This window comes from Lynx rufus, unplaced genomic scaffold (genome assembly GCF_022079265.1).
Source record: "Lynx rufus isolate CCGP_SWC_20201006 ecotype Redwood Valley unplaced genomic scaffold, mLynRuf1.p SCAF_24, whole genome shotgun sequence".
Lineage (NCBI taxonomy): Eukaryota > Metazoa > Chordata > Mammalia > Carnivora > Felidae > Lynx > Lynx rufus.
In genome coordinates this window covers 17,064,401-17,091,754 of record NW_025814839.1, presented here as the reverse complement: position 1 = coordinate 17,091,754, position 27,354 = coordinate 17,064,401, and the positions used below count along the sequence as shown (strand labels likewise).

The window sequence follows — 27,354 nt, the reverse complement described above, 5'->3', positions numbered from 1 at the left end:
CCTGTCTCACTTCTCCTCTCCTTGGGCTCTACCTTCCATCCTCGCTGACTTCCTTCAGGCACCCGGCCTGGGAAGGACAGGCACAGGGTTTCCTGGCCCTGGCCTCCACCCGGCTGGCCTTGTGGAGGGGAAGTGGGCCCAGGCTGAGTCACTCACTACCCACCCTGCCTGTGACTCAGAGATGCCACTGGCCCAGCCCTGTCCCTGTGCAGCCTGGGCATTTCCAGCCTCCGCTCTGAAGCTTGGCCAGAGAGGACAGATTAGATATCTTTGGTTCGGCACAACCTCACTGGTACCCAGGACCCTTCCCCCATTCAAGGGAGCCCACAGCCATAGCAAGATCCTCCCTGTAGCACCCTTGCCCTGGCTCCTGGGTCCCCATGGAATGCTTGGCTGAAGAGTGAGCCTATCCCACCCCCATCCCCAAACCCGGCAGATCAAAGCCAGCCCTTGGTGGTTGTGGGGATAGGGCAGGGGGGAATTGGAGCTGTGCTTGGCAGGGGGCTGGCTTGTCACCAGACTCAGGACCATCCTGCATTGAGGAGATTCCCTCAAGGTCATGTTTAAAGCACACCCCCCGCCCCCCCCCCCCGTCAGAAAACCCTTTCTCACAGTGTGATCTGTTTTGGTCTCTCTTGGCATCACAGAGTCATTTCATTAGGAGTGGGCAGTGAGGATTGCTAGAATAACTGGTAGGAAAGGCTTAGTGGGGGGTGATCCCCACCAAGGGCCCCTGCCCCTCTAGGCTCTGCTTCTTACTAGATGATTGCCCCGGGCAAGTCACTCTGCCTCTCCATGCCTCAATGTACCCAGGAGAACAGATGTCCCCTTCCTTGGGAAACTCTTTCCTAACCGCACCGCTGCCCTGCCCCATGCCAAGCTGAGTTGAGAGCCACAGCTAAAGGTCAACCCAGCTCCCTGTACTTCAGGCGGGGCGTTGAGCACATCCCACTCTGAGAACTAGTTTATCACCTCTCTTCTCCACCAGGAGGGGCTCTGGGAGGGCCAAGACAGCTGTCCTGCTCTCGGCTGTCTCCCCAGTACCAATACCTGGCATGGATAGAGTAGGTGGAAGAGAATACTAGGGGTCAGACTTGGGTTCAAACCCCAGCCCTGGTGTGTCTAAGCTGTGTGACCCGGGAAAAAGGCCTTCGCCTGTGCCTCTGTGTGTTAAGTGGGGGCAGCAGTAGAACCCAACCCTGTCTAGCTCCAGGAGGCTGCAGTGGGCTAATGTGTAGGAAGTGCTTAACAATAGTGCCTGAAACTTAATAGGCCTTAAGAAATGTTAGCAGACTAACTCACACAGACACTTCACAGTTCCTTCCCAAGGCTTTTCACACTAGCCATCCCCCTCCCACCCAGCCTTCCACTGCACACTGAGAGCCCCCAGAGAGTGCTTTTGGAGCACAGCGGGGTGGATGCCCTAGCTCCCGCCCCCTTGCCCTGCTTTGGAGGAAGCCAGGGAAGCTGGGTCTGTGCTGGGCATCCTGCCATTGTGGATTCAGAACAAAGCTGCTGCCTTGTCTTAGCCCCAGCTGCCAGGAGGCCCCTCCCGGCCTCCCCAGGGGGCCCTTGGATTGTCATTCCAGGGGGCCAGTGCAAACAGGGACTCTTCTCGCTCCCTGCTCTGCTCCAGAATCAGCTCTGGGACGCCAGAAACTTCACCATCTCACTGCTCCTGCTCAGTTGCCAGTACGTCCTGGAAATAACACAAAATGTGATGGAGAACCATGAGAGGTTCAATAAGCATTTCCTGATAATGGCCCTTTAGTACAGTCTGGATCCTATGTGGAGGGGAAATTGACAGGAGGTAGAAAGACCAGGGAAGAGGTATTGTAGTGGTTCAGATGACAATGGGAACAGTGTTTTGGGCACAGCACAGAGTACCATAAATTGTATAGGTTTGGGGTAACAAATTATCTGTAGACATTATGGCTTAAAGCAGCACATATGAATTATTTCACAGTTTCTGTGCATCAGGTATTTGGGAGTGGCTTAGTGGAATAATTCTGGATATCGGCCAGGGCTGTGGTCATATGCAAGTTTGGCTGGGGCTGGAGGGTCCACTTCCAAGATGGGTCATTCACATGGCTGCAGGAGGCCTCAGTTCCTTGCCACATGGGCCTCTCCACAAGGCATCTTGAGTGTCCTCATGACATGGTAGTTGGTTTCCATCAGAGTGAGTGATAAAGAGAGCAAAAAGCCACAATGGCCTTCTTGACTCAATCTCAAAAGTCACACTCATTTCTCTAATATCTTCATTTATTATTTAATTCTAATACTGTTATTTCTCTGCTAGCTTAGGTCAACTCCATTCAGTATGGGCCCTCCCACCTTGACTACCATTAGGGCATGAATGCCAAGAGTAGAGGATCTTTGAGGTCATCTCAGGCTGGCTACCACATTAGTGAATGTTGGCTGAGTGAGTGATTGAGGAGGACACAGCTTGGGGCCATGGGGAATTAGTCTGGGAGCCTCCTGCTCCAGGTGGATCTTGTCAACCATATCTCCGCATCCTCCCTGATAAAATACTATATGATCCTGCCCACCATGGTCACTTGGCAAATGTTTGCTCAATGAGGGCTGGAGGCTGCTTTCTCTGCTCCCCACTTGCAGACTCCTTGGTCTATTTGAAGCCCTGGATGCTCTGATATCTCCAAGCCCCCTCCCTCTGATTTCTTCCAGTTATATGAGGCCAGATCTGCTCCCGGTGCCTGATGGAACCTTCCAGTATCTAGACCTCCTACTGCCTGCTCCTGACAGCCACAACCCTCATGTGACCCTCCTTCCTTCTCTAAGCACTGCCAAGCATCCCAACTGGGTAGATTCTGGCCCAGCAGCACCTGCTGCCTGGACTAGGCCATTTCTCTTTGTACATAAACTTTCTTTGGTGGAAGAACACTTGTCCCTGCATACTATGCTGAAGTCGGATAGCAAATGAAAGCTGAGTGGCCTTAGATGAACCAGGAAACCTCTTACCCCTGAGGCATTGCTGCTAAATTTCCCAGGAACCCTGTTTGAAAACCACAGATCTAATTCAGTCCTTGTCAAACATATGAGGAAACTAAAGCCCAAAGAGGAGGAAGAACCAAGATGATTATCTTAGTCTGTTCAGGCTGCTATAACAAAATTCCACAGGCTCCAAAACTAAGAAATAGACAACAGAAATTTCTTACAGTTTTGGAGACTGGAGGTCTGAGACCTGGGTGCCAGCATGGTCGGTGAGGGGCCTCTTCTGTGTCACTTTGTTGTATCCTTACAAGGCAGATGGGGCTAGCTGGCTCTCTAGGGCCTCTTTTATAAGGGCACTAATCTCATTTATGATGGGTACACTCTCATGACCCCAACACCTCCCAAAGACCCTGCCTCCTAATACCATCATCTTGGGCATTAAGCTTTCAACATATGAATTGAGTGGGGGGTGCGGACACAAATATTCAGACCATAGCAAAAATCTTATGCAAAGAATGAACAGCAGGGCTAGGATTTCACCTCCTAAGTTTTTGGATTCTGCAATATCCTGCTCCCCACTGTGCTCTGAGAACAGAGCCAGGGTGTGAAGTTATGGAGGTATGCAGGGTCTGGCTCAGGTTGACAGGGAATGTCTGTCATAGAAGCTACCAGCCAGGTATCCCCCAGCTCAGTCAACAAAACATTTTTGTCCTCAGGGGGAAAGAATTACAAATGTTTTGTCAAGGGGAAGTCTAAAAAGATTTGTGGCAAGAGGCTGTTACATGTGTTGAGAGCTTTCTGCTTTTGGGTGTCTCTTGGAAACTCTGAGAGGTGGGTAGGATGGTGTATTACTCTGGGTCCTCTGAGAAGCAGACACCAAGGTGGAATGAAAAGTTCAAGGGTTTTATGAGGGCAAACGTTTGTGAGAGAAAATGGGAAGGAAGCTGGGGAGGCTGGGAGAGTTGTCAGATCATGATTTAAATCAGACTCTGAGTGGAGGAGAGAGGGGAGCATGGTTGGGGAGAAACGTTCCTGACCATGCTGCAGTCTAAGGAAGGTTCGGCAGGGCCATCAGAGTCCTTGAGCCAAAGAAGCCAACCAGAAGAGTTCCACGTCTCCTAGGACTGAGTCTGCCTTACTGAGTACATCCCTGCTGTGCTCAGGAACTGGCTAGAAGGAGTTTGAGGGAAATCAAGCCTCAGCATAAACATGGTGATGGATTTCACCCTGCCCTTGGTCAGTTTTTCTTTCTGTTATTGGAGGTCTGTGGGACACATTCTTAGAATCACCATAGATGCCATTGTCACTCACATTTTACAGAGCGGGCAGAATTCCAGAAAAATTCCAGGGTCTGCCTGAACTCACAAAGCAGGATGAAAATCCATCTTTTGATTCTCTTTCAAGCTTGTTACGTGATATAGATCCTAAATCCAGAGGTGGAGTTTGAAGGATTCTTAGGGCATTTGGATGTAACATCCCAGAGATAGGTAAGCAGGGTTGTGTGCTTCAGGGTCGAGAGCTAACTGTCCTTGGGGTTTGTAATAGGATCACCATCTTAACACATGTTGTTCAGGGAAATCACCAGGGCCACTATCATGTCACTATTTATCTGACAGGGTATTATGAATTTCACAGAAACTTCTTAAACCACATTAATTCTTTAATTCATCATAAAGAAAGAAAGTAATTCTGGACTTTTAAGGTGGGAAAGTTAGGGGCACCTGGGTGGCTCAGTTTGTTAAGTGTCTAACTCTTGGTTTTGGCTGAGGTCATGATTTTACAGGTTCATGAGTTTGAGCCCTGAATCAGGCTCTGTGCTGGCAGTGTAGAGCCTGCTTGGGATTCTCTCTCTCTCTCTCTCTCTCTCTCTCTCTCTCTCTCTCTCTCCTTTTCTCTCTGCCCCTCCCCCACTCTCACAGTCCCTGTCTCTCTCAAAATAAATAAATAAGCTTAAAAAAAAATAAAGTGGGAAAGTTAAAGGTTCATAAAATCTCACAGAGACCTGGAATCCCTGCTCCAGGCCAGGATGTTGGGCTGTGAGGATCACTTCATTTTCCCCTATTACAGGACTATGTCAAAGCTCCAACATGACCTACTTTTCCTATGTTGTTTGAGTAAAGGGCTACTCTCCTGAGTCTGAAGGAATGAAGCGAACTTTTTGGGAAAAGGACTTGAACCCTCCCAAGAGCCCTTGATCTCAACCTCCTCCACTTAGGATGTGAAATCCTGGTCTTACCACAACCAATTCTGAAAATTAAAAAGATTATTTTCAAAAGGAAGATCCAAAATTATATTTCTCCAACTACAAAAAAAAAATGCATAGAAGGAAATATACCAGTACACTAAAATGCTGATTTCGTTATTGCCTGAAGATAGTATTGTAGGTGGACTATATTTGTTTTCCTTTTTCTGCAAATGGGCATATATTTTTAAAAATAAATTTCTTAGGGTTCCAGTTCTGAGTAAGATAGAGTAAGCATCATCTGTCCTTCCCCCAAATGCAACTAAAAACACTGGACAGAATGGAGCAGCTCTCTGAGGACTCTGAAAATGAAAGTGTAGCAGGTGGTTTGGGAAAGGGAATCAGATCTTGAAGTATTAACAATCTGGCGGTGAGCTTCCTGTTTTGTTTTTTGTTCCTGTATCTCCTGGCCTGGTCTCAGAGGCAGCGTGACTCCTGGACCTGTGCACTGGACGTGGAAGAAAACAGTCCAAGAGAAGCCATCTTCCTGGTCTGAGGAGTAGAAAGGAGGGCCCCTTTACAACAAAGTAAGGGAAATCCTCCCCCCCAACCCCGACTTTTCTCTTCTTTTGCCCTATCCCCAGGCAAGCCTCATACTTAAGTTAGAACTCAGGGCAGCAGCAGTGGCAGTGGCAGCTAGGAAAGCACACCAAACTCTGAGGGGAATCCTGCTCTCTGAGCAAAAGAACTGTCGCCATAAGAAAAGTGTGTATGGAGGGAGGAAGGGAGGGGCAGGGGGAGGAATTCTCATTACCTTTTATCTCTTCATCCTGTTGCTTGGCCCCAGAGCAGACCCAGTCACAGAATGTGTGCTGCAGAGCAGGCAGACCAAAAGGCCCTGATTTCTAGCTGGAGGAACAGGGAATGTGTGGTCTAGAAAACTCGTAAGTGTGGCAGAGATCGTGGAGAAGAGAGAGCTTGAGAAATAGATCCCATAAAGTTCCACATGAACTGGTAGGCTCCATGCATGGATCTGACTCTAAACAGTATTCCAATGACTTCCAGAACTAAACTAGGTAGACTACCCAGATTTCAGACTGGCCCCTGAGTGGCACAAACTTAGGACAGATCTAAACTACATTGCAAAAGTTTTGAAAATTGAAATGACGTTGGAACTATGGCTCTTTTAAAACACAAACTTCAACTGAGTAGATTTTAAAGATCTTATTGGCTTTATTCAACAATTCATGAATCTGGCAGCATCCAATCTAGCAGAAAGAAAGGAGCTCCAAGGAGTTGTACAAAATGAAAGACATTTTTAAACAGAAGGGAGCAGGTACAAGAAAGTTATTTTAGGCAAAACAGTGGGTAGGTTATTGCAAGGTAATTTTTCTTTAGGGGATGGCAGGGATTTATCAGGCAGATTACCTAACTAGTACTGATCATGCAACTTCTGATTGACTGGTTTAATATTCCATTTCTGGTAGAGCCAAAACTGTAATTAAATAAAGTCTCAGTTTGGTGACATGGGGCTCAGCATAAATGACTCCATTTTATGCTTTCTGTTTGTAGTGTTGTTTTTAACAGTCTATAGGAGGCAGATCAGAACTGAACCTCAATGGGGCAACTGCCTCTTAAAACAAAAACTCACCATTTTCCATAGGATTTAACTAAGACCTACAGCCTCATAACATAGTATTCAAAATGTTCAGGATACAATCCAAAATTACTCTATGTAGAAAGAACGAAGAAAGTCTGAACACTGAGATGACCTGGATGGAATTATTGGAAAAAGACTTTAGAAATGAAAAAACTTAGCAGAAAAATAGAAGCTATAGAAAAAAACTAAATAGAAAGTTTTAAACTAAGAAATTATATTCATCAAAATTAGAAAATATACTGGATGGCCTTAGTAGCAGAATGGAGATGATAGAGGAAAGTCTGTAAGCTTGAAGATAGATCAAGTGGGTGAAATGCCCACCCCTCTCAAAGATGTCCTGCCCAATTTTCTGGAAACAGTGAATGTTACTTTATATGCCAAAAGGAACATTTAGATCTAATTGAGCTTATGGACTTTAAAATGAGGATTACCTGGGGTGCCTGGCTGGCCCAGTCGGTTAAGCTTCTGAGTTCGGCTCAGGTCATAATCCCGAGGTTCACAAATTCAAGCCCTGTGTCGGGCTCTGTGTTTACAGCTTAGAGCCTGGAGCTTGCTTTGGATTCTGTGTCTCCCTCTCTTTCTGCCCCCTCTCCTTCACTCATACTCTCTCTCTCTCAAAAATAAAAAATAAATAAAAACATTAAAAAATAATATGAATATTATCTGGAATGTTGGGCGGGCCTAATCTAATCACATGAATCCTTAAAAGCAGAGAATTTTCTCTGGCTAGATTTAGAGTGATGCAACAGAGGGAAAAGTCACAGTATTCAAAGTGTGAGAGGGACTCAACCTGCTGGAAAGCCTTTGAAGGAATGTGGGCAGCTTCCAGGAGAAAAGACCAGCCCCCACCTGACAGCAAGGAAATGGGTCTTTTGTGCTACAATTACAAGAAACTGAATTCAGTCAACAACTTCAATACACTTGGAAGCAGAATCCTTCCTTAGTGCCTCCAGTAAAAAACAAGACAAAAAACAACAACAACAAAAAAAATGCATGTAATTTCAGCCTTATGAAATATCTTGATTTTGGCCTTGTGAGACCCTACGCAAAGGATTCAGTCAAGCCCAACGAGACTTCTGACCTACAGAAATTGTGAAATATTGATAGGTATTGTTTTAAGCCACTGAGTTTGTGGCAATTTGTTCCAGCAGCAAGAGAAAACTAATACATTATCCACTGAACATCAAAGGGAAGTGATTAAGATATTAATTCTAAATAGATTCTGAAAAGTTAAGTATGTATATTATATTCTCTAGTGTAACCTCTATGAAAACTATATAAAATTAAAATGGAATACTTTAAAAGTATTCAATAATCCAAAAGAGAGCAGGAAAAGGGAAACAAATAGAAAAGAGGACAAGTGGAAAACAAAATGGTAGACCTAAATCCAAATATTGATAATTTTGGTCTAAACACACCAATTTAAAGACCTATTGGATGTGTAAAAACAAAACGCAACCATATTGTGTCTCAAAAAAGCCCATTTTCAATATAATGATATAGTAGGTTCAAAGTAAAAGGATGTAAAAGTATGCAAATACTACTCAAAACAAAGCTGGATTGGCTATATTAATATCAAAGTAGACTTCAAAAACTTAAGAAGGATAAAGAGATATTGCATATTGAAAAAGGGTCAATTCACCATGAAGACATAACAATCCTAAATATGTATGTACCTAACAACAAAGCTTCAAAATACATGAAACAAAAATTAATAGAATTGAAAGGAGGTATAGACAAATCTACAACTTCAGTTAAATATCTCAACACTCTTTTCCCCGTAATCAGTAGAATAAGTAAACAGAAAATCAGGATGAGTGTAAAAGAATTGACAACACCATCACCATCAATCAATAAATTTCAATCAATAAATTTACATTTATTGACCACTCTATCGAAAATAACCTTTTTTCCTCAAGTGCACATAAAGCATTCACCATGATAGACCATATCCTACATGATAAAGTGAACATTGACAAATTAAAAAAAAAGTTTATGTTTTTTTAAAAAAAAAATTTTTTTTTTTAACGTTTTATTTATTTTTGAGACAGAGAGAGACAGAGCATGAACGGGGGAGGGGCAGAGAGAGAGGGAGACACAGAATCGGAAGCAGGCTCCAGGCTCTGAGCCATCAGCCCAGAGCCTGACGCGGGGCTCGAACTCACGGACCGTGAGATCGTGACCTGAGCTGAAGTCGGCCGCTTAACCGACTGAGCCACCCAGGCGCCCCAGTTTTTTTAAAATTTGGTTTTGAAAGCAAGAGAGACAGAGCATGAGCGGGGGAGGGGCAGAGAGCAAGAGGGAGACAGAATCTGAAACAGGCTCCAGGTTCTGAGCTGTCAGCACAGAGCCCAATGTGGGACTTGAACTCACAGACTGAGAGATCATGAACTGAGCCGAAGTTGGACATTTAACCCACTGAACCACGCAGGTGCCCCAAATTTAAAAGAAATGAAAGCATACAACTTATGATGTCCTCTTATGATGTTTCATCATGATGGAATTAAATAGAAACCAATAACAGAGAGATGGTTGTAAAATTTTCAAATACTTACAAATTAAAACTATACACTTCTAAGTAATACATGGGTAAAGGAGGACATTTCAAGAGAAATTAGAAAATATTCTGAAATGAACAAAATGAAAATGCAGCATATTAAAATTTATGGGATGCAGGTCTGAAATCAATAATCTAAGTTTCTACTTTATGAAATTAGAAAAAAGAACAAAATAAATTTGAAACAAGCAGAATTGTAGAAATAATAAAGAACAGAAATCAAGAAGTAGAAAAGGGGATTGGGGCACCTGGGTGACTCAGTTGGTTGAGCATCTGACTTCAGCTCAGGTCATGATCTCGTGGTTTGTGAGTTCAAGCCCCACGTCCAGCTCTGTGCTGACAGCTCGGAGCCTGGTGCCTACTTCAGATTCTGTGTCTCCTTCTCTCTCTGCCCATCCCTCACTTGTGCTCTGTCTCTCTCTGTCTCTCAAAAATAAATAAGTAAATGTAAATAAAAAATTTAAAAAAAGAAGTAGAAAAGGGAAGAACAATAGAGAAAATAAAAAACAAGATAGGTAGTTCTTTATTTCTTTTAATGTTTATTTACTTTTGAGACAGAGAGAGAGAAAGAGAACGAGCGGGGAAGGGGGAGAGAGAGAAAGGGAGACACAGAATCCAAAGCAGGCTCCAGACTCTAAGCTGTCAGCACAGAGCCCAACAAAGGTTCGAACTCACAGATTTCGAGATCATGACCTGAGCTGAAGTTGGAAGCTTAACCGGCTAAGCCACCCAGGTGCCCCGTAGGTGGTTCTTTAAAAAGACTTTAAAAGTTGATAAACCTGTAGCCAGACTAATGAAGAAATAAAGAGAGAAGACAAATTATCAGCACAAAGAATGAAAAGGTGTTATCTCTGTGGACCCTGCAGATAATAAAGCTAATAAGGAATACCACACATAAGTCTACATCCATAGATTTGACAATTTCAATGAAATGGAGCTATTCCTCAAAATTCACAAACTACCAAAACTCACCCAGGGTGAGAAAACTTGAACAACCTTCTAACTATTAAAAGAATTGAATTCATTGTTAAATACTTCTGAAAAAGACATCTCTAGGTCCAGACAGTTTCCCTGGTGAATTCTATCAAACATTTAAAGAAATAACACCAATTCATACATCTCTTTCAGTAAACAGAAGAAGAGAAAATACTTTCCTACTCATCCCTAACTTCCTTAACTTAATAAAGGGTTTCCTTAACTACAAAAACCTATAGTTAACATCATAATTAGTGGTAAAAGATTGAACATTTTCTAAGATCAGGAACAAAGCAAGAATGTCTATTTTCATCCCATATTCATCATCATACTGGAAGTTGTAGCCAGTGTAGTAATAAAGACATTCAGATTGGAAAGGAAGAAATAAAACTATTTCTGTTTGAATATTACATGATTGTCTACATGCAGATTGCCAAGGAATCTACAAAAATGTTCTTAGAAAAGTCATAGGATACAAGGCCAACACACAAAAGTCAATTGTATTTCTATATGGTACCAACAATGAACAATTGGAAACCAACATTAAAAAAAATTTTTTTTTTACAATTCCCTCTCTCAGTGAAATACTTAGGTATAAATACAGTAAAATCTATAAGATTTGTATGCTGAAAAACCACGAAACACTGATGGAAGACATCAAAGACTAACTAAATGGAGAGATATACTATATTCATGGATCAGAAGATTCAACAGAGTAAAGATGGCAATTCTCCCCCAAATTGGCCAATAGATTTAACACATTTTCAATTGAAATCCCAGTAGAAGTTTATTTTTGTTGTTGTTGATACAGACAAGTTGGTTCTAAAATTCATATGAAAGGCAAAGAAACCAGAATAACCCAAACAATTTTTTTTAAAGAAGAAAAATTGGAGGACTCATACTATCAGACTTTAAAACTTACTATAAAGCCACAGTAATCAAGACAGTTATGGTACAGGTGAAGAGAAAGATACATATATTACACAGAATAAAGAATCCAAAATAGACCTAAACAAAGGAGCAAATGCAACCAATAAAGACAGTCTTCAACAAATGTAGTTGAAACCATTAGACATCTATATGAAAAAAATATGAACCTCAAACTAAACCTCACACCTTATACCAAAGGATAATAAAAATAAGTGAAAAATTTAACCCCCCAATCTTTAATATTGGAGAAAAGCTTTGTGCTCTGGGGTTAGGCAAAGAATTCTTAGACATGACACCAAAACAACAATCTATAAAAGGAAAAATTGGCAAGTAGCCCTTCATCGAAATGAAAGACTTTTGTTCTGCAAAAGACATTTCTAAGAGAGATGCAAAGACAAGTCAGACTGGGAAAAATATTTACAAATCTATATCTGACAAATGACTTGTATCCAGAATATATAAAGAATTCCCAACCCTTAAGAGTGAGAAAACAGTCCAATTTTAAAATGGGCAAAAGAGCTGAATAGACACTTCACCAAAGAAGGCAGGTGGAAGGCAATTAAGTACACAAAAAGATGCTCACCATCATGAACCATTAGGAATATGCAAATTGAGCTAATACCACACATCTATCAGAATGGCTAAAATAAAAAGTATTGGCAATACCAAATCCTAGTGAGGAAGTGGATCTCTCATAGTGGAACACAAAACGGTATGCAGCCACTCTGGAAGTCTGGTAGTTATTTTATGAAGTTAAATATAACCTTTACCATATAACTGATCAATCCCACTCTTGGCATATACCCTAGATAAATGAAAACTTATGTTGACATAAAAACCTAAACACAAATGTTTGTAGCAGTTTTATTCAAAATCACCCCAAACTGGAAACAACCCAAATATCCTTCAATGGGTGAATGTTAAAAAACAAACTGTGGTACATCTGCACATTGGAACACTACTTAGCTATAAAAAACAACCTGAATGAATCTCAAAGACATACTAAAGAAGCCAGTCTCCAGAGATTACATCCTCTATGATGCTATGGATGTGACATTCTAGAAAAGGCAAATCTTCAGGAATGGAGAACAGATTGGTGTGTGCCAGAGGCTTGAGTGGAGCAAAGGTTTGACAACAAAGAGGTGGCATCAGATAATTTTTTGGGTGATGGAACTGCTGTGTTCTAACTGCAGAGGTAGTTACACAAATGTGTTAAAACAGAACTGTACATACAAAAAAGTTAATTTTATGGTATATTAATTCAAAGTTTTTAAAAATGAAGATAAAACATGTCCCAATCAATTTTTTTTTAATTTTTTTTTTCAACTTTTTTTTTTTTATTTATTTTTGGGACAGACAGAGACAGAGCATGAACGGGGGAGGGGCAGAGAGAGAGGGAGACGCAGAATCAGAAACAGGCTCCAGGCTCCGAGCCATCAGCCCAGAGCCCGATGCGGGGCTCGAACTCACAGACCGTGAGATCGTGACCTGGCTGAAGTCGGACGCTTAACCGACTGCGCCACCCAGGCGCCCCCAATCAATTTCTTTTTAAGAAGGCTATAGAAGAAATTTCCCACTTGGGTTTCTTCCAGAAAGTCTGCTTTGTGGGGGCTCTGCCACACCAGCCCTGGTGTTTGGGGGTCTGTTTATTCTTCTATAAAACGAGAAGTCAGTCTACAGCAGTGATTTTCCTTCTCCCCCACACTCTAAAATTGTACACTTGGGCATGCCCGTCATGGAAGTGGGGGTGGGGTAGAAGGCATTTGGCTTCCACTGGACTCGACCCACAGAGAAGTTGTGCTTTTGTCTCCTATATTGTTCATTTGAAAACCTCTGGATTAGAATTGATGGTCTTGAGTCAGATCCTCAGGTCCTTGGGAGGTTTGAACCATCTTGGATTTCAGGGTCTATAGGTTGGGCCCACTCATTTGTCCCTTTGTCATGTGCCCTCATAGACCCAGGTGGTTAGCCAGACCAGGGCACTGGCTTTAGTGGTCAGCAATCTAAACAAGGCCTTTGTGGGGAATCTGGAAGAGTGCTCCTTGCTTTAGGACCCCCAGGGCATGCATGGATTAAATGCAATGGGAACTCTGAAAAGGCTAAGAAGCTAGGCCTCTTCTAAAGTAGGGTGTGAAGGGACTTAAACCATTTTTTTTTTTTTTTTCACACAGGAGGACTTTTTGGAAGAACATTTTGTAAACAGTAAAGGGTTGTGCAAAGATAGGGGAAATGCCATTGTGAGGATGACCGCAATAACCCGGGACCAGCAGGGCCAAAGCATCATTCATGCCTAGAGTTGCTACCATAAGCCCTGACCATGTGTCAGGCACCAAGTTAAGGAATTGCTGAATCTTCATGACAATGCTGGGAGAAAAGGGCTGTAATTGCTTGGACAGATGAGAAAGCTGAGGCTCCAAGAGGTCCCAAATCATATAGGGAGGAGGTGACAAGGCTAGGTTCCAGTCTGCAGCTCTGGCCTTCCAAATCAAGACCTGTGAGAGGAACCCCTGAAGCCTGATGTCAGGCCTGCACTCCACGTGTGCCTCTAAGAAGGAAACTAATGCCACCATCAAAGGCCGGCGGGGGACTGCTATGGGTACTTTGAGACCTTGCCACCTACAATAGCACTAAAAAAAAATTTTTTTTTTTTAGTTTTATACAATGGAATGCTTTCTTTGAAAACTATGTCATGTGTAAATCCAATCCAGAAAACCAGAGTTGGGTCCCTGTGGCTGAAAGGTAGAAGCAGGGTTGGCCTGGGCCCCCAGGGCTCCCAGAGCACCACCTGAAGGCCATTTATCTAGTAGGATGGCACTGACTGTGAGTGGCACAGGAGGCGCCATGATGCTTAAGGCTCTGGCTTTGGGTTTGAAAGAGTGAAGTGGAATGGTGGCTGACTCATTTGTGGGTTGGTCGGTCTGCGGGAGGGCAGCAGGCTTCCAAGCTTGCTATATGCTTTAGGCACCGGTCCATTTGACCTGGGCACTTGCCTCTCTCTCCCATCTGGCCAGCAGCCATGACCTGTCACTCACAGGGTAGGAAACTTACCTGCACCATCGTACAGTTAGTGAATTTAATCTTTGAAGATATGGATAATAAGGTTAAAAACTACAGCACCTTTCCTTTTTTTTCTGATCCTTATAAAAGGCATCATCTGTTTTTTCTGTAACAACAGTAGAACGTTTAAGTTCAGATCTCGGTCAACAGCAGATCTGCACCTTTGACCTGGGCACAGAGGCTGGTGAGATGGCTCACAGTGGAATCATCAAATGGACCTCCTTCTCGTAGATGTCAGGGATTACTCCCATAGGGGAGCTGACCATGTGCACGGAGTTCTTGCCAAAGAGCTGGAACTCATAGTGGATGAGCTGCTCCCAAAAGCCATTGTTGGGCCGGATGATGGGCCGGCATGACTTGGTCCACGTGTGGGCGTCCAGCAGGGACATGGCATGGTACTTCATGAGGTAGGCAAGGCAGAGGGCAGCTGAGCGGCTCACGCCAGCAGCGCAGTGCAGCAGTGTGCGGCCCTGCTTCATCTCCACACTGTGGATGTGGTCAGCAATGGGGTCAAAGAAGTCACAGAGACGTGAGATGGGTGTGTCAGCCACCGGCACCTGTACATACTGGATGTCCTCGTATAAAGTGTTCACCACTTCTACCGAGACATTGATGACCGTGGTGATCCGGTTGCTGGAGAGCATGAGCTTGTTGTTGGCAGCCACCCCATTGCTGATGTATAGGCTGCTGGTGATCTGTGAGAGGCCGCTGACTGATGGCTGCCGGAACTGAACCGGAAAGGTACACGGGGGTGCTGTCATCAGGCCAGTGGGTCAGCGGCCAGTGAGGCACAAAGGCTGCATCTTTCTGCTAGGCTGTGCCATGGGAAACTGCAAGGAGGGAGAGAATGTTTAGAGAGCAGGAGCCCAGCTGGGCCAGAAAGCCAACTGCAGGGGATTCCTGGGAAATGGATGGACGGATCTACAGCAGAATCCCCAAGGTGGTCTTCTGGCCATCACAGCAGAATTAGCCAGAGAACTTATCTTCAAGTCTGGAACTCAAGGCCTCCCTTGAGGGGCTCCATGTCTCTAGCTGGGTAGGCTGACTGGTGTCCATCAGATGTGGCCTGGCCTCTCTACCTAGGTTCACACGGCCCTCTTCTCCCTCTAAGTGGGAACTACTCACACAGCTTTCCTTCTCTTCTGACTTTATGCTTAAATCATGAGACTCTGAACCAGTGATACGGTACCAGAGCCTACTGTGCTGGGAGTCACTAGTGGTATAAGAGGACGTAGGGTCTCAGCTTCCCCCCTTCAAGAACTACCCCTTTGAAGAGACCAGATGTGCCCCTGTAGAAGTGACGTAAATCACAGAGTACTACATCACTAACCAAGTTCCTACACCTTGCCTCTAAGGAATGCCTGGGGAAGAGGGTGGCTGAAAGCTTCCTGGAGGCCAGCATAAGGCACACTATATAGCAGCTCCCAGGAGCAAGTGCAGAGAAGCAGAGGGGCCTCAGGTAGACAAGCTACACCAGCATGATGCTGTGTGCAGCAGGGCTGTGGCATGCACCCCATGGAGGGGCATAGCCCTGCTTTCTCCTAAGAAATCCCTGGCCCTTCATTCTCCTAGTCTTGAACATAGCTGTAAAAAAATAGCACATTTTCACATGTTCCACTGAAATAGGAGTATTCATATTTAAAGCACACTTCTCAAGGCCAAATAGCAGCCTTCATTAGGCATAGACAAATGAGGAGCAGAAGTTCTGTTCCCCTGCTTAATATATTTCACTGGCTGCCCACTGTCAGGATGAGATAAAGCCCCTTGGCTTGGCTGTCAAGGCCATTTGTGGTCTGGCTCCCGCCCATCTCTAGCCTCTTATTAGCTTTTCCTACATCCTGAAGGGCCTTAGCTAGGCTGAGCCATTAGCAGTGCCTTATGGACACCTGGTTCTCTCTGGCCCAGGGCCTTTGCTGCTCTCTCAGCCCAGAACCCTCTTTCCCTACAAGCCTATCAGATCCTGATCTATTCCATTCAGCAGAGGACTTGGGATCTTAGTCAAGGGTCGCTTCCTGAGGGAAACCTCCTGGAACCATACCCCTCTCCCACATTTGATCAAGTCCCTGCTCCAGGCTTTCTAAGCCCTGAGTGTTCCTCTTCCTACCATTTCCTGAAGATGGGGTTTTGCCTTGATTTGTCTGTGAGTTCTATTGAGATTCACTGTAACTATCTTTACTTCTACCATATCACTAATGCTAAGTTCTGTGTCCCTACAAGTAGGTGCTTGATAAATATTTGTTAAACGAAGGAATGACTCTAACAGCCACAACTCTGCGTTCTGAGAGATCTTCTGGAAAAGATGAGTTCCCTGGCTTTTTTTTGTCTAGAATTTGGGCGAAGAGCTTAGTGGAAGTAAGAATGATTCCTAAGCTGCTGGAAAGGATGGCCAAAGGCTACATAGGCAAATCCTACCAGCCAATGCCCCAAAGCATCAGGCTCACCTCAGGAATGGCAGATGGGGTGTTTGTTCTAAAGGTCATGTGGGGGCAAAGAAAAATCCCCTCAAAACTCAGTTGAAAGCCTAAATGCTACGGGATGTCCATTACCCAAAATGAAGGATCTTTATCGCCCGAAAATCCAGAGAAAAGTGGACTGAGGGTCCCAAAAATTAGTGCCCAGTGGGTAACAGGTATAGAGGATGCTATTGATCACAGTGACAAAAAGTTTGCAGAGAATACACTTCTCTTGAAGGTGAGGGTAGTGATGGGAGGAGACATTTTCATGCTAGTCAAGAAATATTTATCAGGCTCTGTATTAGGTGCCAGGAAAATCAAGTGTAAAAGAGAGTCATGGCCCTTCCTCACAGAGCAAAAAGTCCAGTAAGAGAGACAGAAGACATTAAATAGACAATAATAAGCACAACAGAGCTGGAAAACAGGGAAAACAGTGCCTATCTTATAAGGATCTTCTGAGGATGAAATGAGGTAACCTAGGTAAAGTGCTTAACAGGGCCTGGCACAGAGTAAGCTATGGTAACTAGCTGCTGTTAAGGACGTTGAAATGCAGGGCATTATGGGAGTGAAGAATAAAAGGATTTATTTCAGGCTGGGGGTGAGGGAGTTGCAATGATTGCCTCAAGAAATGACACAAAGATTTGAAAAATATTCAGCATGAAGGGGAGGGTGGTGGAGATTAATTTCACCGTTTTATAGCCTACAAAGCCTTTGGCTTCCCTCATCTGGTTCTGTCTTCAAACCAACATAACAGGCTGGTGTCTGGAGTTAGTATCTCCATTATACACACGGGGAAAGTGAGATAGAGAGGAGAAAAGGCTCTATCTAGGGTCACGAAGCAAGGTCCTAAAGCTGATCTTTATGGTCTCATTATGGGCGAGAAAAGTCAGCAAACACCGCGGGGCGTTCATTAATACTGGGTTAAAAGCATGGAACGAGGTCCACGGGTTGACAAGAGCAAATAGCCCCTTCCAGGGGTGAGTCACATAGGTTTCCTGGGGGAGTTAATGTTGGAATAGGCTCTTTCGCCTGCTGGGTGTTAAGACCCCCATAATCTTACCTTTCTCTCGTGGGCGAGAGAGCAGGTTCGTTCAGGAAGCAACCTCGCCCGAAGTGGGCGAGGGTCTCGGGGAGAGAGAAGACCGGTCACCACCATCCGGGAGCCACAATCCCGGGCCTTCCCACGCTCTGGTTTCCATAGCGATGGTCCTTCCTCGAGGTGAGGGATCCTCAGGGCCGGGTCTTCGGAGAAACCCCGGCCTCCTCTCCGCTCTCTGGAGCTGTCCCGCCCGCCCTCGCCAGGTTACCCGCCCCTCGATCACGCCCGGGCCACATCAGTTTTAGTGGTGAGGTAGTATCTGCCACGCTCTCCGCAGCCCGCTGAGTCTCGCCCAGCTCGTTTCCACGGCAACGCGCCCGGCCGCAGCACGGCGGCCGCCGAGGGACAATCCTGCCGCGCCCGCAGCCTCCGGGGCTCCTGGCACAAGTCCCGCCTCCAGGTCCCACCTAGTCCCCCGGGCAACGCGCATGGGTTTGCGCAACGTGTGTGTCCTGGGACTCACTCTGTGTCCGCCCGCGCCCTCCGAGCATGGCTTATCATCTGGTTACCATTTCTGAGTCGTTCTCCAGTGTGGTAGACGCGACTGCCCAGCAACCCAGGCCCTCGGTCACATGGAACCTGGGCTCGCCTTTGGGTTATTCGACCGCCGCCCAGGCCACCACCAGTTCCGGCACCACCCCGGCCTGGACCTTCCAGCGCGATAGGCTCGGCTCTCACCCCGAAATCAACGTAGGGACCCACCCGCAGATCTGCTTCCTGCGGCCGCGGACAGCGCAGCTGCCGGTGCTCTTCAGGTGCGGCCCAGGTGCCCAGGGCTTTGCTCAGACCTGGAAATCTCTCAGATTCCCGCTCCCCCAGCGGCCTTGGGACTCCCCCCCCCCCCCCCTTGGCTCTCCAAGAGCCCCGAGCCCCTCAGACCCTGGCACTTCGTGAAACTACAAGAGAGTCTGGATTTCTCGCAGGTGCGAGCCCCTCAGCTCCTTCCCAGTCCAGCTCCTCGCATCCCCGGGAGCCCAAACGCCCTCAGCCCGGACTCCCAGGAGAAGTTGGAATCTCCATCTCCCACCCACATGTCTTCCAAATCTCCCGGGCCCTTCAGTCACCCAAGCTTGACATCACGTGGCGCCAGGGTCCCCAGCGCCCTTTGGGCCAGCCTTGAATTTCCTTAGAGCCTAGCAAGTCCCAGGCCCCCTCAGGCCTCTGACATCCCTGTCCTCAGCCTCTCTGTTCCCCAGTAGTCCTGACAAAGCCCTTCAGCTCAGCTCCAGTCCCCACAGACTCCAACTTCCCCTCCTTCCCGTCCATTCCACAACCCTGGCAGCATCCTCTAGGCTCCCACAAAGGCCTTGGGTTGGAAAGCAATTTGGTTCAAAATGACCACTTATTACTTGAAAGGGGATACGTACAGTCACTGCCCCCGCCCCCCCCCCTTTTTAAATTTTCCCAGGAAGTATTGGTAAATTTGGTGCACCACTGAGTGGGTGAAGAGTGTTTTATATTATCTTTAAATATTTTTGGTCTTTTTTTTTTTTTTTTTAAATAGGAATTAGGAGACTTTCGTATGTGAGCATCTTTTTGTATGTGAGCCTTTTTCATTTCATGCCTTCAGAAAAATGTAAATGCAGGACTGGGGACATTTGTTTATACTAGTCTGAAAATGTAAAAACATTCATAAAACGATAGTTTGAAATTGGCTGAAAGTAAACTAGAAAAACATTTTTTAATCCTTCAAAATGTTTTAACCTTTAAAAATTGCCCTTTTTGTCCTATCAAAGTAATATGCACTTATAGGAAAACCAGACCAGACAAACAAGCAAAATGTATGGCCACATACAACCACCGTGTATATTTTTCCAGATCCATTCATGTATATGTACCACAACATAGTGATACATCTTTTAGGGGAAAATTTTGTCACAAGAAAGTTCACTCTTGTGTTACCTATCTGCTCCCCCCTCCTCTAATACACCATGGATGTCTGTTTTATTCATGGCTGCATAGTATTTTATTGCATGACCTAATTATGATTTATTCAATTGCTTCCCTATTGTACATTTAGTTTACAAATTTTAGGAAGAAAATATGAAGAATTATTTTGAAATAGGCAAAAACACTTAAAGGTACATATTTGCAAAACCATTTCATGGTGCAACCAAATTATCAAAAAGTGAAAACTTGGCATATCCATTTTTGACCCAAATTCTTCATTTTGGCCAAATTTTTATCTCTAGTTTCACCTGGAGCACTTGGCTCCATTCTGTTCCCCTCCCCACCCCACCCGCCTCCCTCCCATCCCATCTTTATTTCTCATCTCAGAGGGTTTTCTCAAACCTTTCTCCACCACAGATTTCCCTCACTTTTCTAGACTTTTTCCAAACCTTCTTCCCTTAGAATTTCCCTATTAACCAGCCTAACCTCCAAACCTCTCTTTTTCCCTGCTTCCCCTGATCCCTCCCCCTTCCAGTCTTTCTTAGACCTAGGCTCTGGAGCAAATGCTCCCCTCCTCACCTCCCTCTGACCCTTATCGTACAACTTTTGCTCCTTTCCACTAAGACCCCCACCTTCCATCTCATCCTACATTTTCTCCTTAAGATGGCTGCTTCTGAGGACAGTTCTGAGTCCTGTTCACACTTTTCTTGTGGACTGCTCTGGGCCTTTCTACATCCTTCTCAGGATGGCTTTTCCTTTCAACATCCAGGAAATACCCCTTTAGTGCATTTTCTGCAAGAGGAGTAGCCTAGGCCTACTCCTTTGCTCCTCTGACAATTATGACAGAGTTGTGTCTCTCCTAAGAATATCCTGGAGAAGCCTTAGTCATTCCCCTAGGACCCCAGCAAATCAGTCCCTGTCCTAGCCCTGCCATATGTCCCCAGCCATCTCACCCTGCACCACTTTTCCCTTCCATTTCCAGCTTAATGAATTCCAGTGAAGCAGCAGTGAAAAAATTTTTACCCAAGAGCAACTTACCCCGGGTGATTATTCGTGACAACCTCAGTGCACAACGAGTCTATGAGATGGAGGTAAAGTCATCAAAAGCTTTTGGCCTAGAGGGCATTAGTGGCTTGACCCGTGTTCACTTCACTCTCCCCAGTAGCCTTGGGGGGTGCAGATTACAGATCTCAGAGGTGATAGGGGGCCATCAAGGTGCTTTAAAGCTAGTCCCATTTTACAGAGGAGGCAACTGAGATTCAGGGTTACTGATTTACCCCAGATGTCCTAGCTATTCTTGGGCTGCGGGAGCTAGGGAGAGGATTCTATGTTTGTTGGCTCTTGTGGCATTTCTCCCCCTCCAATCATGTTATTTCTCTATTTAGGGAATCCATAAATGGATTCTACTATATCCTGTAGAAAGAAATCTTGGGTCTTAGAGTTTGAAGTGGCATCAACACTATTAGGTCTGTTTTTTTCCCTCAGAGATTCCCCCTGTTTTCCGGAGGAGAACTGAAGCCCACCCCCCCCTTTTTTGTTTTGCTTTTAAGTAGGGTTAGACCTGCTTACCCAAAAGCCCACAGAAGAATGGGAAAGAAAACAGTGTTTTCACCACACAGGCTCAATTAATTCATTAAATATATCATTAGGGGCTTTTTGGGATAGGCACTGTGTTGGGCACTAGGAAGAGGCTGGTGAACACAATGGACTATGAGAATGTACTCATTTCTTCAAGCAGAGCAGGCAGCCCAGAGTTGAGTTGCTGCCCCCTTCTTGACTCTACTGACTTCTCTCCAACATTCCAGGCCCAAATCTGGATGGGCCTATGAGATTCTGACATTAAAAAGAGTAGAAGAGGCTCGGGAGATGATGCTAAATCCTCTTAAAGGTCTTAGAGGCCAAAAGAAGAGCAGGGGTCTGGGTGTTTCTCCTTCTGCTAAACTTCAATGGCACAGTTAGTGGAAAGAGGGTGGACTTGGCAACGGGCAAGCCAGCTTTGTGTGACCTTGGGGAATCACATTTCCTGTAGGACTCTTTCTCATTTGTAAACTAGGGTCTATTAGGATCCTTTTGGTTGCAGGTGACTCAAACTGGACTTGAACTAGTACAAATAAATGGAGAACAATGTGTTTACATAATCAAGGATAGGTAGGGCAGGATCACCAATGTTTGGGATGAGAGGAGCCAGGGGCTCCAATACCATTGGATGTATCTTCCATTTTCCCTTTTCATCTCTTTCCTGTGTCTTTTTGCATGTTGGCTGGCTATCCCTGGGGAGCGTGGCCCCAGGAAACCTTGGCCTGTAGCCTAGAAAGGAAATGGAGTGTTTCCACTGTTGCTCACATTAGACAATTCCTGGAGAAGGAATCCTGTTGGCCCAGGATGTGTCACTGGTCCATTGTTGCCCTGGTCAGTGTGGCCAGTGGGTATGAGCTATTCTGATTGGCTCAGGATGGATTGGGGGTCAATTCCTCTAACCAGTGGGGGAGGGGATGTTATACCTCTGGCAAATGGGTTGAGGATCCCTGAGATACTATAACTGGAGACTCTCCTGAGGTGCTTTATATGTACCAGAGGGCTGTGCCAAACACCCTCCAGCCATCCAGAAGTTCTCCTTTTAAAGCTATATCGAGCCCTTATGTGTTTTAGATACTCAGTGTCCATTATGTGTTATTAACCTACTTACTAGTTCAGGAAATTGAGGCTCAGAGAGATGGAGTAAATTCATTAAGATCATACAGTGCATCATTGTAGAATTGCAAACCTGGGTCTGACTGACCACGGTATGGGACATCTTCCCTTAAGGACAAAGACTATCTTCTCCTTATTTGTAGACCTGGTGACTTGCTAAGGGCCCAGCATGGCAGTCTTTCTGTCTCCCCACAGAAAGGAAAAGAGGCACATTAGGAAAAGAGGCAGCTTTGACTAGCCACTGATTTCTCAGGACCTTGACAAGAACAGCAAAGGCCTTGTGTCTTGGGAATAATCTGAGCACACAGAGAGAAATCACCCACCCTCCCTCTTTATCCCTTGTTCCCAAGATCCACTTAGGTTCTTTAACTCCCTTTGTCACATAATCATGGCAACACTGACTGGCCTTTATGGAGTTTTCCTTTGCTTATATTGTGCTGGGTTTTGAGACAGCATCCATTTTTAGAGTCCCTGGGAGAGTTTGTGAAAATGTCAACCCCAAGATCACCTCCCACCTGATTCTTATTTCACACGCCCAACGCTTCCCCATCCTTCAAAACCCAACCCCAATTTATATGTCACTCTTATAGGAGGCTTTTCTTGATATCTCCCTTCTTTGAACTCTGTACTTTTAGGGATATGGCACTCTGTGCCTCACTTAGAAATATTTGGGCTTGTGCCCCACCTTCCTGACTATGTTGTAGTTGTTATGAAGACCTGTGGTTGATTTTTGTTAGTATCCTCCTCACAGCTAGCTCATTGGAATAAGTACATGAGTGAATAAGATAGAGAATGTGCCTTCCCAGAGCTTCTAGTCTTGTTGGGGACAGGACGGAAATGATATGATAGACGAAATAAGTAGAGTTCAGTGTGATACAGAGGATGTTGCAGACAATATGTGGTAAGCACTGAATGAATCATAGGGACGGGGTGATAGGATTTGAGGAGGAGGAGGAACAAGATGGTCTTTTCCTCCACCCTCCCCACCCGCACCTCTTTCTGACCAGTTTTCAAATAGAGATGTTGAGGTCAAAATCAGGCCCCTGGGCTGCAGACTGTTGGAGGTACTCTAGGGGTAATCTAGCTCAATGTCCACATTTTACAAATAGGGAAACTGAGGTTCCCTATGAGTCAATATATTTATGGAATATTGGGTCCATCTGGCACATTTTCCACCCCCATATCAGCAGCATGAGCATTTCTCTTTCTGTGAAGTAGCCTCTTCATCCTAACGTCGCCTCTGTTTTTTGTCAGATAAGAGCTTCAGACAAGACCAAGAGAAAGATGAGCCACTTGTATGACCATCTGAAGAAAAATTTCATGACCGACCAGCTCAGAAAGCTGGGGTGCTAGAGACGGGAATCCATGAACATCCAGCAGTACCTGGGAAGCATCCAAGTATGCAAGGTCCAGTTCAACCTCCATCCTCACAGGAAAAGCCAGCCACCCTAGTCAAGGCAGAATAATCTGCCCCTGAACCATGATGACACTAGACTACAGGAGGAGGAGACTTAGAAACTAGCCAGCCTACACCATCACAGAACCATAATAAACTAAGATCAGCGGACAGTGGAGCACCAAAACCCTCAGCCACTGTAATATTCCTTCCCCTACCCATCCCATCTGTTCTGGTAAGGGTGATCCTGAAGGTCCTGTAGCTGCCTAACCGGGAGGAGGCTGAATCAAGCTGGTTTCCATGGTTAAGGCAAAGATCGACCTCTGGTACCCATGTGTCTGAAGTGAAATGCTAGGCCAGGTGTCCTGGGACAGTAGTACCTTAAATGGGAAGGATTCAGTAGTGCCGCTGCCTAGTGGTAAGGGGGTCAAGGTGGGGCATTGGACAGACCTAGGTTAAGGGCTATATCTGCTACCCCTCAGCTGTGTGACTTTGTAACCTCTCTGAGCCTCTGTTTTCCTATCTGAAAGAGTGGGCTAGTAGTGAGGGAACCAACCTCCAAGAACTGGTGTGAGGATGTGGTGTGTGGTGTGGTTGGCCTGGGGCCTGCTGATGGCTCTTATCATGATGGCTCCCGTTGGCTTCCAGCCTTGCCAGTTCTCACTTCCTGGCCTGCCTGCTGTTCCGACTACACTCTTGACAGTCCTCACATTGTGCCTTTACATGCACAGGCCCCTTATCCAGAACACTCCTTCAGCCCCCCAGGGCTGTCAGAAAACTCTTCATCTTTCAAAGTTTATCTCAATGCCATTTCCTGCAAAGTGTTTCTGACCTCCTCTGCCTCCTGCCTGACCCTTCTCCCACCCTGCCTTTGTCACATGGGCTTCTTCTCCCCTCTGAACTTGGATTACCTAGGGTGGCTTCATTCTGCCTTAGGTGGTAGCTGTTTGGGCATTTGTCCTAACCCCGATTAGATGGTACGGACTTCAAGAGCAGGGACGAAGGATCCTCCAAGATTCAGTCCAGGCTTCTTCTGTGACACTTGCCCCACCTGGCCACAGTAGAAAAGGCCACTCCTTCCTGTGCCCACACCTCTGTCTGCACTGAGTATATGGTTGGCCATTTCTTGTTTGCTCACTGTCTCCCTAACCAGATTGTGAATGTCTTAATGGCAGGAACCCTGACTTACTCATCTGTAACCACAATGCCTAGTAAATGGAGTAGGCACTTGGTGTTTTTTTATTTTTTTGTTTTTTGTTTTTTTTTTAATAAATGACTGGTTCCTCTTTGTATTATAGCTTTAGCACAGTGCATAGAGCAAGGGCCTAGTATATATATATTTTTTAAGTTAACCAAGTCCCCTCATTTTCCAGATAAGGAAACTGAGGCCAGAGAGGTGACCTGATATACCCAAGGTCATGCAGCATGTTAATGGCAGAGAACTAGAAGCAGGTTTCCTTACTGCCATGGAGTGGTCATTCTGCATCACAACGCCTGCTAGGTAAGGACATCAGTACTCTCAGTGGCTGTCCTCACTGTCCTCACCATGCCCTCTCCAGTCTTGCTGCCTGGCAGCAGACCTTCCTCTAGGCTGAATCTCCAGGAGTCCCCAGCCCAGGTGGCCTGCAGATGGAGGGGGAGGGAGAGATGTTCATGATGTTTTTCTTTTCCTCCTTTATGGTCTTCCTTTGAGAACTGGAGTGTGCTGCTTTTCAGCAGGGGTAAAAGCAGTCTTTTCCCAGACTCTTATCTGTTTCTTTGGCTGATCACAACTGATTAGAATAATTGATTTTCAGTATTTAAATTTTATTTTAATATTTTCAATGTTTAAATTTTATCATACAAGCAATATGACCACATTTGCCAAAGACCTCTTCTGTTAGATCAACCATTGTTAGCGCTTTGGTGTCTTTCCTAAATTTGGTGTATTTGTTTCCTTTCCACAAATATTTTCCCTTGACCATCAGCTGATGTACCAGGAAAGGGGAAAGGCTCTGGGGATCCTGGAGTCTTTACAGGACACACAGAGCAGCCCCAGCCCCTTTCTCCAAACTGTCCCCGGGGTCTCCCTGCTTCCTGGATCTCATTTAATGCATTCTCTCTGAGCCTTACCCCAGTCTAGCCTCCAGCCACATGCACCCTTCTCCCCTGGATGGCTGGCCTTGGCTGAGGGTCTTTGCATCCTCTTGCTGTGGCTGGAAGGATTGGGGGATCCTTGGGAGTGGAGCAGGTGGTGGAGCTGAGATGTCAACCTAATGAGTCATGTTATAGGTCACTACTTCACCTCTGATTGTGTGGACTTAGTCTTCCCATTTTCACATTAAAAACCAGGGAATGTTGTGGCACCTCGGTGGCTCAGTCGGTTGGACATCCAACTTCGGCTCAGGTCATGATCTCACAGTTTGTGGGTTTGAGCCCCTTGTTGGGCTCTGTGGTGACACCTCGGAGCCTGGAGCCTGCTTTGGCTTCTGTGTCTACCTTTCTCTCTGACCCTCCCCCACTCATGCTTTGTCTCTCTCTATCTCTCAAAAATAAATAAATGTTAAAAAAAATTAAAAAGGGTGCCTGAGTGGCTCAGTTAAGTGTCCTACTTTGGCTTAGGTGATGATCTCGAGGTCTGTGAGTTCGAGCCCTGCATTGGGCTCTCTGCTGACAGCTCAGAGCCTGGAGCCTGCTTCAGATTCTGTGTCTCCCTCTGTCTCTGCCCTTTTCCCATTTGCACTCTGTCTCCCTCTCTCTCAAAAATAAATAAACATTAAAATTTTTTTTTTAAAAATTAAAAACGGGATGTTGCATTTAAGCAGGGAACAAGACATGATAGAATTCTGGAGACTCCACTTAATTGTTGGGTGGGAAAAAGAAATTTAAAGAGAAGAAAAATCAGCAAGGAAAGAATGGAGGGGTGTTGGATGGGATGATATTGTTCAAGAAATAGAATCTTGAAGTTAAGGAGGTTTAGAGATTCTTTAGTTCAGTGGATACACATACATGCATGCACACATGTGTGAAACTATTAGTTCAAATGAAATTTTGCCTGGAAGCCCATTATGGTAATCAAGACTTTTGCCATATTAACATTTATTTAGCACTCATGTGCCAGGCACAAGGCTCAGCTCTTTTCAAACATAAGTCATTGAATCCTCCCAATGACAAAGTAGGTAATTTTATTAGCCCCATTTTATAGGTGAGAAGTCTCAGAGAGTAAGAATCCTGTCTAAGGTTGGGCACCTAATAAGTGACAAAAGCCACCCTAAGCCTGTCTCACTCTGAAGACCATCTCCTAACCACCATGTGTTAAGTTCCCCATCTTTATTACTCTAGTTGAAAGTGGAGGGCCTGGGACCTAGAGCCTTCCGGAGCATGATTTCACAGATGGTGTTGCAGGAGCCTCAGCTGTAATAGCAGCTGGACTAAAGCCCAGGTCTGCCTTCTGCCAGGTGGCTAAGAAGACCTTGTCAGTGATCCTGGGATGGATAGGCTGTTTAAGGAGAGTTAGGCTGGGCTAGGGAGAT

The 27,354-nt window shown here is 45.3% G+C and overlaps 2 protein-coding genes across 2 annotated transcripts; one reads left to right on the top strand and one right to left on the bottom strand.

Moving 5' to 3' along the window:
- Positions 1-12,785: 12,785 nt before the first annotated feature.
- On the bottom strand, positions 12,786-18,067 carry DUSP18 (dual specificity phosphatase 18). The gene is made up of 2 exons (XM_047088238.1): positions 17,827-18,067; positions 12,786-15,143 (listed from the first exon to the last, which is right to left on the bottom strand). Exon 2 carries the CDS (start codon positions 15,072-15,074, stop codon positions 14,508-14,510), a length of 567 nt encoding a protein of 188 aa, XP_046944194.1. The 5' UTR covers positions 15,075-15,143; positions 17,827-18,067; the 3' UTR covers positions 12,786-14,507.
- CUNH5orf52 (chromosome unknown C5orf52 homolog) lies at positions 17,970-24,016 on the top strand. Its single transcript, XM_047088510.1, is given in 5 exon segments — positions 17,970-17,985; positions 18,162-18,297; positions 18,396-18,620; positions 20,738-20,846; positions 23,701-24,016. Coding segments are annotated over 5 exon segments (684 nt in total). The 3' UTR covers positions 23,899-24,016.
- Positions 24,017-27,354: the final 3,338 nt, after the last annotated feature.